General features: G+C 43.3%; 1 protein-coding gene across 7 annotated transcripts in view; it reads right to left on the bottom strand.

Annotated features, from left to right (window-relative positions):
• Positions 1-308: 308 nt before the first annotated feature.
• The window catches only part of GLRX3 (glutaredoxin 3), a 50,615-nt gene continuing 41,024 nt past the window's right edge, over positions 309-9,899 (bottom strand). For 2 of the 7 annotated variants that reach the window (XM_054660009.2, XM_063782279.1), the window contains 3 exons: positions 9,742-9,834; positions 4,513-4,721; positions 1,203-1,560 (listed from right to left, as the gene is read on the bottom strand). In XM_054660009.2, the coding sequence (XP_054515984.1) occupies positions 1,398-1,560; positions 4,513-4,721; positions 9,742-9,834 (465 nt within the window). In that variant the 3' untranslated portion in view covers positions 1,203-1,397. Of the gene's footprint in view, positions 977-1,202; positions 1,561-4,104; positions 4,278-4,512; positions 4,722-5,225; positions 5,496-9,741; positions 9,835-9,899 lie in introns of those variants that run through there. The other 5 variants (XM_054660012.2, XM_063782280.1, XM_063782278.1 and 2 more) reach the window with 4 other exon arrangements.

Raw genomic sequence — 9,899 nt, 5'->3', positions numbered from 1 at the left:
CTCTCTCTCTAGGAGTTCATATGGAAATCTGTAACTTCCTCAAATAAAACTTGATTTTTTGAGAAAAGATGAACACTGTACCACTGACAACCATTTAGATGAATGACCGTGGGGAGAACAAGAAGGTCTTTTTCAGTCAGAATTTGCAGGTCCTGGCAATTAGGTTTTTTTGTTTTGTTTTGTTTTCTGAGACAGGCTCTTATTTTGTCACCCAAGCTGGGGTGCAATGGCACGATCACTGCAGCCTTGACCTCCTGGGCTCAAGCAATCCTCCCATCTCAGCTCCCCAAGTAGCTGGGACTACAGGTGCACACCACCATGACCAGTTAATTTTTTATTTTTTATAGATATGAGGTTTCGCCATGTTGCTCAGGCTGGTCTCAAGCTCCCGAGCTCAAGCAACCCGCCTGCCTCCGCCTCCCAAAGTGCTGGGATTACAAGCAGGAGCCATTGTGCCCAGCCTGGCACTTAATTTGTAAAAGCCACACCATTTCTAACAGGAACGTAAAAATACCAGGTCATTTCAGAAGCCCCAGACTTGGGCAACTCCACTCACTAACTTGCAGCGTGCTACCTCAAAGCCAGTGTGGCACGAGGCTTCAAGCACAGCACTGGGGCTGCGCTGACAGATCCTGGTTCAAATCCCGGCTCCCAGCCCTAGAACCTTACAGTGACCTAAGTGCACCAAGACTCCTTCCTCAACGTGTTCTGCTGCAGCCAGTGAGTCAGTGCACGTGCCCGGCCCATGAGCTAACTGAACTCATGGCTTCTGAATCTGAATGTCTCTAAATATCAGACAAAGCTGTATGAAAAAAGCCCCCAAGACTCTGAAACCAGATGGGATGCCAGTTATAAAACTTGTCTTTAAAGTTACCCATCCTGGTGAATGAGGCATCAGGAAGCTACTGCAGCTTGTGTCTGATTCAGAAAGGTGGATACCTTTCCTCATCCATCACAAGGGGCACAGCCGACACTCCTATAACAAAAGAGATTAACAAGAGAAAAGCGTAAGATTTATTTAAGTCTTACGTGACACAGGAGCCTTCAGAAGTGAAGACCCAAAGACTCAAGAGAAACTGTCCATATTTATGCTGATTCAACGATCAGTGGACGGCCGTGAGGAAATGTGACGAGACAAAAAGGGAAGGGTCTAGGTCCTCAAACTCAACATCTGAAATGTGTATAGAACAAGAATTCACCTGCAAATGATCAACTTACTTTTATTTAGAAAGGTTTGAATTTCGAAAAGTAGCAACTGTCAAATTTGAGAAAACTGATCTTAGGTCAGGCATGGTGGCTAGGGCCTGTAATCCCAACACTTTGGGAGGCTGAGGTGGGAGGATCACTTGAGCCCAGGAGATTGAGACCAGCCTGGGCAACATAGTGAGACTTCATCTCTACAAAAAAAAATCAAAACACAGCCGGGCATGGTGGCACATGCCTGTCATCTCAGCTACTGAGGAGGCTGAGGGGGGAGGATCTTGAGCCTGGGAGGTCAAGGATGCCGTGAGCCATGACTGCACCACTGCACTCCAGCCTGGGTGACAGAGGAGACCCTGTCTCAAAAAACAAAGGAAAAGAAAGCTGATTTTACTTTAAAAACTAAACCAGAAATCATGTCTCATATTGCAATCTTAAGCTTGTAACTTCTGACTGTCAAGATAGGTCTTATTTGTATAATTCTTTCCAATAAGGCAGATAATGATTACCAAGCGCTTAAAATGTATTACAGTTGTTTCAGAGATTAAACATTTTTAAGTTATTAAAATGAGGCTTTCTAATTATAAAAACATGCTATTTTTTAGTCTACTCCTCAACTGTCTTAAGACATTTTTGTAAAGAATGGAAATGGCAAATAACTTTTTTCCTTCCTTCTTAATGATCAATCCAATGGGACCAAGGTGGACTTCCTGATGGTTCTGCAAGGCTCAGTGTTCAACGAAAAAAGGCAAAAACATGTAAGTCACACGTGGGCAAGGCAACTGAACCCACCAGGTCCTGTTATTTTATTAAGGAGCATTTACATTATGATAGCAAGTTTCAACACATTCATCAACAAGGCGGTCTTCAAATCAATCAGTCAACCCCCGGAGTTAGAAAGTAGAGTCATGAGGAAGAGCTGCTTGGCTGTAGGAAGTAGGGTTAATGCCCTCTAATCCCCAGGAAAGGGGCAGACTGAAGCCAGAGCCAGAATCCTGGCAATTCACCAGTTTCTCATCACAGGTAAAAAGGCAACTGCATCCCACATAGCTCTGAGGGGGAGGCCTCCCGGGAGGGGAAAGCCTAAGGTTTGGGTGTCCCAGACCCTGGATGGAAGCCCCAGCTCCCAACCTGTAGCTGTGCCCTTGAGATAGCTGCTTTCTCCCCTCACCTGCAAAGGAGAATTCCACAAACTACCTAGCCTGTTTCACTGGTTTTTTTCTTTCCATTTTTGATCAAGAGTTTTTATTTAAAAAAAAAAGTTCATTCCTGCAGGCTTATTTCCCCTTAACAGATACCAATTTCCTAAGAAGCCTTCCTACAAGGAAGGCACAAACACGCAAGTCAAGAGGAGTGAACAGCCCTGCCTGTATGAGGGCCTTTCTGGTTCCTATTCAACCAGCCTCTTCTAGAAAGGAAATTCTGACATTTGAGGTTTGGTTTCTAAGAGTTAACAGGCAAATAGATGGCAGCCCCCATCATCGAGAGCCTCCCCACAGCACCAGCTCTATCCTAAGCACCATGCAGCTTTAACCTGGCAGGATGCCACACAAAGCCCCACTACATACTCAACAGAGCAGGCCAAGAAAGGGAGGGCAGGCAGAGCTGGCCACAGGCTCTGGCCAGGGTCCACGCTCCCAAAAACGCAGCAGTGCTTCTCGGAACAGAAATGTGTCCAGACATGAAAACCCTCCATACAAAGCCTGCCTGGAGGGTCCCTCCCACCACAAGCACCCAACGAGGCCTCACGTGTGGGACAACATCCAAATGACACATTGTCACCTTTCCTTGTGAACTGAACAGATTTCTCAAATTCAGAAAACAACTTTGTCTCTAGAATTTGAGGATCAGAGAGGATTTCAATTCTGATAAAACATTTCTGCAAGAGCAGGCTCAATTATAAACCCATACGCAAACTCTCTTTTTGTTAGAAAATTCAATAGGGGAAGTTCAGCTGGGCTCAAGAATCTTACTTTACTTCCTAAAATACACTAATAAAATCAGATTAGGAATGGCCATCAATCCGTTTGCATGAACAAGATGTCTTGACCTTCCCCATGTCTGGCCAGAAACAACTAGAAAAGAGAAATATGCTGCACTGTCACCCCAACTTACCTGGAGTCAGTGGAGCCAAAGACCATCAGAATTTAAGAGGATAAAATAATATAGGACACAGGGGCAACTCCCCAAAAACTCTCCACACTCATCCTGACTCAAACCAGGATGGCTCAACAAAGGATAACGTCACTGACACCTTACGTCCTGCAGGAGTCAACCAAAGGGAAAGGAGGTCTTCCTAAAGCGCACTCACCACATGACATTATCAGAGCAACGGCCTCTGGCCAGAACAGTGTTTCCCAAACTGGAGGCAGCCATTTATGTTAAAAGTTGTGCATTTTATTTATTTGTATGTGCATTAGAAAAAAACGGGCTTACTGAATCTGTGATGCCAAAGATATTCTTGCTTAGGATAAAGTGAAAGTAAAAGTTGACTTAGAAAATATACTAGGACAGTTGGCACTTAGAGAAAAAGCAGTATGCAAATGATTTAAGTATACCAAAAAAGTATGGAGCCCCCCTCCATGACACATATCCCTGCAGCCAATGGCTTCATAAAATTTCAGTTAAAATTCTATTTCTATCTACATTTAAGAAGTTTTACTTATACAATGATTTTCATTTTAAATAGAAACAAGGAAGTTCTCACGGACCAATGCTATAAACAGCCTTACCTAATTACACAGAATGCCAAGAAAATCCACCATCATGGGTGTCCTAACACCTAGCAGGAAGCAAGGCCATGTCAAGCTTTATGACTTGTACAGACCACCCTCTGTAACACACAAATCAGCACTCTACTCTTTACACAATCAAAAGAGAGAAAAACAGCCTGAGCTGAAGAGACAGCAGCAGTGTGGAGGTGGTGGGCTAATCTTACCTAGGAATAGATGCATTTCATCCTGTTTATTCTTGTCTGAATTACTGACTTCTGTTTCCCTTTCCTTATCGCCACCAGACAGTACCAGCGTCTTAACTGCCCAAACAAACAGGGTGGGGTAATATATGAAGAGAATGTGCTACAAGTACAAAAAAAAAACTAAGAACCATGAGGTGAATTTAGCCATCCCATTTGAAGCCTGCACTGTGGAAGCCTAGTGGAGCAACTATTTTTCAAATATGTTAGATTCAGGATCAAAAATATTGTTAAAATTTTCATGGACTTCAAACTGTTCTCAATAGGAGGACCAAAGGAACCTGAATGACCAAATCAATGTTTATTATAAGTAAGTGGACCAAGTGTGGTGGTCCTACCTGTAAATTCCAGCACTTTGGGAGGCTGAGGCAGGAGACCTCATCTCTACAAGAAATAAAAAATTAGGTGGGCATGGTGGTGCACGCCTGTGGTCCCAGCTACTCAGAAGGCTGAGGCAGGAGGATCGCTTGGCCCCGAGAAGTCGAGGCTGCAATGAGCCATAATCATGCCACTGCACTCCAGCCTGGGTGACAGAGCCAGACCCCGTCTGAAAAAAAAAAAAAAAAAGTAGTGATGCTTACAACAAATGACAATACTTTTCCATTCTTTGTCATGACTACCCATTCTTCTAGACCTTATGAAAAAAGTGCTTGTTGTACCATATTCAATGAGAAATCATTTTCCTCTTAAATGTTTCTTGATAATTCACTACTGGTGCCTTGTGAAATGAGTCTCTAAACCTGCAGACATCCTACACTGCCTCTGCAATGTAACCAGTGCCGAGCTCAGCAATGACATCAGAAACTAATTTCCGTTGTTTTTCCTAAGCTGTAAAGAGATCTTTCACCAGCGAGGGGCGCCATTGTGTTGGCAAAGGAGTTGTCCTAAATACTGTTGTCTACTGCATTCCGCCACAGTTCTCCATTTTCTGAAGACTGCCTTTCTTAACTGCTAGAAGATACTCATGTACTAAGAAAAAGAGATTTAAGGTGGGTTAATTATAGTAGCTGTGTGTTTAATACTGCTGTAAAGATACACTTTTTTCATACAATTATTGTTAATAATTTGAAGATGTTTATTGCATTCTATTTTTGGTGGGAAAAAAATGTAACATACATTTATTTAGCACGACATTGTGAAATACACAAAACATGTAACTGAGAAAGCAGGAATTTTCTATTCCTAGTCCATTTCTGAGGACTAAATCATGAACTGCTCCCAATGTAGTTAAATATTTCTTACAATAGTTGGGCACCAAGTTTAAGATTAATTAATTTTCTCCTCTCAGTATAGGCAGCAATTCACCATTTTCTTTCAGTTCCTAAAAATAAAAAACAACAATAATAATATGTATATGCATATATAAAAAGATGGAAACATCTAAACAATCACAGCTTGTATGTATATCTGAGAACCAAAAGAAACACCTATTGGATTAAAACTCCAGTCTCTTAACACTCTCAAACTAAATGAGCCATAAACCCTGAATACACTATCAGGTTAAAAAATTTAACAAGGTATTCTTGGCCACGTGTGGTGGCTCACAAATGTAATCCCAGCACTTTGGGAGGCCGAGGTGGGCAGATCACTTGAGGCCAGGAGTTCAAGACCAGCCTGACCAACATGGTGAAATCTGTCTCTTAAAAAATAAATAAATAAGGCTGGGTGCAGTGGCTCATGCCTGTAATCCCAGCACTTTGGGAGGCCGAGGAGGGCAGATCACCTGAGGTCAGGAGTTGCAGAACAGCCTGGCCAACATGGTGAAACCCTGTCTCTACTAAAAATACAAAAATCAGTTGGGCATGGTGGCGGGCACCTGTAATCCCAGCTACTCAGGAGGCTGAGACAGGGAGAATCTCTTGAACCCGGGAGGTGGAGGTTGTAGTGAGCCAAGATCGTGCCATTGCACTCCAGCCTGGGCTAGAGCAAGACTCCATCTCATTCATTCATTCATAAATAAATAAATGAAGTTAAGGTATCCTAAAACCAACAGATTGTTTAGTATTAGGAAACGCAGCAACTGGAGCCAATGAAGCCCCTATTTAAACTGTAGCAATAAATAAGGAAAATAAATCAAGTGACTTTCAAGGTTGAAGAATGAAGTAATGTGGCTGGGTGCAGTGGCTCACACCTATAATCCCAGCACTTTAAGAGGCCAAGGGGGCAGATCACTTGAAGTCAGGAGTTCGAGGCCAGCCTGGCCAACATGACAAAACCCATCTCTATTTAAAAAAAAATTAGCCAGGTGGGCGTGGTGGCATGTGCCTGTAATTCTAGCTACTTAAGAGGCTGAGGCATGAAAATTGCTTGAACCCAGAAGGTGGAGGGTGCACTGACCCAAGAGCCAAGATTGCACCACTGCACTCCAGCCTGGGTGACAGAGTGAGACTCTGTCTCGAAAAAAAGGAAAAAAAAAAAAAGCAGTGTGACGTTGAAAGTCTACTCAAATATGATGCTTGTTCCCCTCCCGTTCTTCCACTCACAGAGAGGAATCAGGCTTTGCTACTGAAACCCAACCTGGCAATACATCTCTGCCTCAGGAAAAGCTAGAGTACCAGTAAGAGGGAAAGGCAGAAACCATTAAAAAGACCTAACAATTCAGAAACAGACATGGCATCAAAAGAGCTACCACTAGGTTGACTGGAACTGCAGTACAGGCGCCATGCTCCTTGTGCCTGTTTTTCAGATTTAAAATCTGGATTATAGACACCAAGTTTGAAAGGACAGACATGATAAATAAGATTTTCTGGTTTAAAGAAACATTTAGTATGATATAACATTTCAGGTTATCACTGAACAGCATAAACATCAATCAATAAAACCATTAAAATCCGTATGACCTCCTCTGGATGAAATTCAAATAGGAATGATGCTGTCACACAAAACCCAGAGGGCTTTCAGTCATGTCTAGGGATCTTCTTCTACCTACTCAACGAGCAGACACCCTGCCCCTCCAAGGGACCCAGAAGGACTTTTCTGAGCACACACTCAAGAAGGCACGGAGAGGACCACGCAGCTGAGTGGGCAAGGGCAGGTGGCCCTCAGGTGGAATCTGGACTCAACGGCTTACTAGTTATGGGATGGTGCACAATTCACCTGACCTCTCCATGTCTCTGTTTCCTCATCTACTGACTAAGAAGAATTCTGCTCTCTGAGGCTGCTTGGGAGATTACGTGAAGCAGCCTCTTAAAGTACCAAAGCAGTGTGCCTGGAACATTGGGAGCGCGCCAAATAAGGCAGTCCTCGCCACCCTCACTGCTGTTAATGCGAGCCGGCAGGTGGAAAGTCTAAACCTAACCAAATCTTCTATCTCTCTCAACAAACTGTCTTAAGTCCAAACATTCTGGAACAGCAGTAGTGAACCGTTTACTCTTCAGAGGCAATAACAACTCACAATTTTCTCAGGACACTAGATTGGCTGAGTAACTAAATCATTATTCAGTCCCTCATTCAACAAAACAAACGCTCATTCCTCCAAAGAGGCCAGCCAGATTAGACCATTTCAAACATCTTTTAATTGAACTGAACATGAAGAACTGCATTCTGCAAGAAACAGATCAAAATGGGATCCTAAGAGCTATTCCATATATCTTCTCAAGGAAAAACGTTAACAATATCACACATTTCAAACGTATATGTTCTTAGCAGGTGAACATAAAAAATCATATAATACTCTGTTATATAACTAAAAAGAAGTTACCCACGCAGGTTAGCTTTAGAATTAAATGAGATTTATTGATTGTATCTTCCCAAGAGTTACCAATGGCTAAGGTACAGGCTATAAAACATTCAGACAAGAACAGGCTCAAGAGTATTTGGGGTTTGAGTACTGTTTGTGTCTTACAAAAATAAGACTATATGTGTATATATATAGAGAGAGAGAGAGAGGGAGGGAGGGAGGGAAGGAGGGAGGGAGGGAAGAAACAAATGCAGATCTGTTTTTGCTGCTTCGGGGCTATTCAAGAGCTATAGTCTTAAAAATTTTTTCCTCCAGGAGTGAGACCATTCCCCAGGAAAAATGTCTCACTGGCTTGTTTAAGAAGTATGATATCAAACCTGGAACTCCACAGGAAACAAAACCTACACAAAGGCCACCAAAGGACAAAAAGAGCCTCTGCGTCAACGGAACTCAAGCTTTGTTTTTATAAAACATATTGGTCCAAAGTGCTGATGTCATTTCAGTGGTAGGCTAGTGCTTCACTTTACAAAAGCACGTGTTAAAAACTTTTATTTTGGCCAGGCACGGTGGCTCATGCCTGTAATCCCAGCACTTTGGGAGGCCAAGGTGGGCGGATCACCTGAGGTCAGCAGTTCAAGACCAGCCTGGCCAACATGGTGAAACCCCATCTCTACTAAAAATACAAAAATTAGTGGGGCGTGGTGGCGGGTGCCTGTAATCCCAGCTACTCAGGAGGCTGAGGCAGGAGAATCACATGAACCTGGGAGGCAGAGGCTGCAGTGAGCCGAGATTGCACCATTGCACTCCAGCGGGGAACAAGAGCGAAACTCTCTCTCAAAAAAAAATTTAAAAAAAAAAACAACTTTTATTTTACAACATAACTAGAAGTAATACTACTTGCTATTTGTTTTCCACATAAAAAGTCGAAGATCTGACCTCAGAGAAAATTCTCTCATGGATTGAGGCAAGAGGAAGGCCTGAGGGCAGTCGGCAACCCACTTTTCGGGGCAGTTTTGTTCATGTCCCTGAGCAGAACCTGGCATTCCTGCCCAGCATTCCTGTCTAGCTCCTCTCTATACCCAACCAGCTACCACCCTCCTCGATGCCACCATGCCCACAGTGGGCCTGGGGTGCAGTGGGGCCTGTGTGTAGATATTAAAGCTACAGCTTCTGTTTATTGTTTTGGGCTAATCAAAGAGCTACAGAGCACACAGGTGCTAGTTGGTGGGCCTGCCTTGAATTCTAGACATTAAATACATGCAAAGTAACGTCCATTTAAAACTCAATCAAGAAGTAAAGTCACTTATCCATCCAACAACCATTTACTGAACTCCTAAAATACACAAAGCATAGGAAGGACTCAAGATACATAAGAAATGGTGTCTTATCTAAAACACAATCTAACAGATAACAGATTTCCAAGCATCTCAAAACCAAAAAAGGACCTACATTTTTTCTTTCGGGGGACCAGGGGCAGTGATCCTCAGCCTCTGTGGCAAGGATGGGCAGCACCGGGCCGCAGGCCTCACACTGCTGTCACTCCATGCACCCAAGGGCAGATGAGTAAGGCAAGAAAAAATAATTTGTTGTCTGGGAGCTGAAGCAGGATCTAACAAGGACCCTGAGTGACAGGGAAGATCACCCCACAGAAAGGAGATGCAATGGTTAGCTCAGGTGTGAAAATAAGAACAGGCTGCCACGTGGGGACAGTGAGAATGGCAGGGCAGTCATGCACACAGAAACGGTGATACTGGTCTAGAAATGTCTGAGAAGTCAGGCTGGAAATAGGAGTCAAAAACAACTCTCAAGTTTCCATTCAATATGAAATCATTTTTAAACATACCAAAATCTTTTCCGTTCTTTAGAACAGCAGAAGAACTGGCCTTACCTTCACAATATCCAATCCTCCCACCAGCTCCCCTTTCACATACAGCTGAGGGTATGTTGGCCAATTTGAGTAAGCTTTTAATCCTTGCCGAACCTAAAGAAACAACAGGAATCCTGAAACCATCCTATCAGGCCCTTAAGATTAAAGCTAAGACAAGG

The sequence above is a fragment of the Pan troglodytes genome, chromosome 8 (assembly GCF_028858775.2).
Source record: "Pan troglodytes isolate AG18354 chromosome 8, NHGRI_mPanTro3-v2.0_pri, whole genome shotgun sequence".
NCBI lineage: Eukaryota > Metazoa > Chordata > Mammalia > Primates > Hominidae > Pan > Pan troglodytes.
The sequence above is the reverse complement of the archived record's forward strand: the minus strand, read 5'-3'. Positions and strand labels throughout refer to the sequence as shown.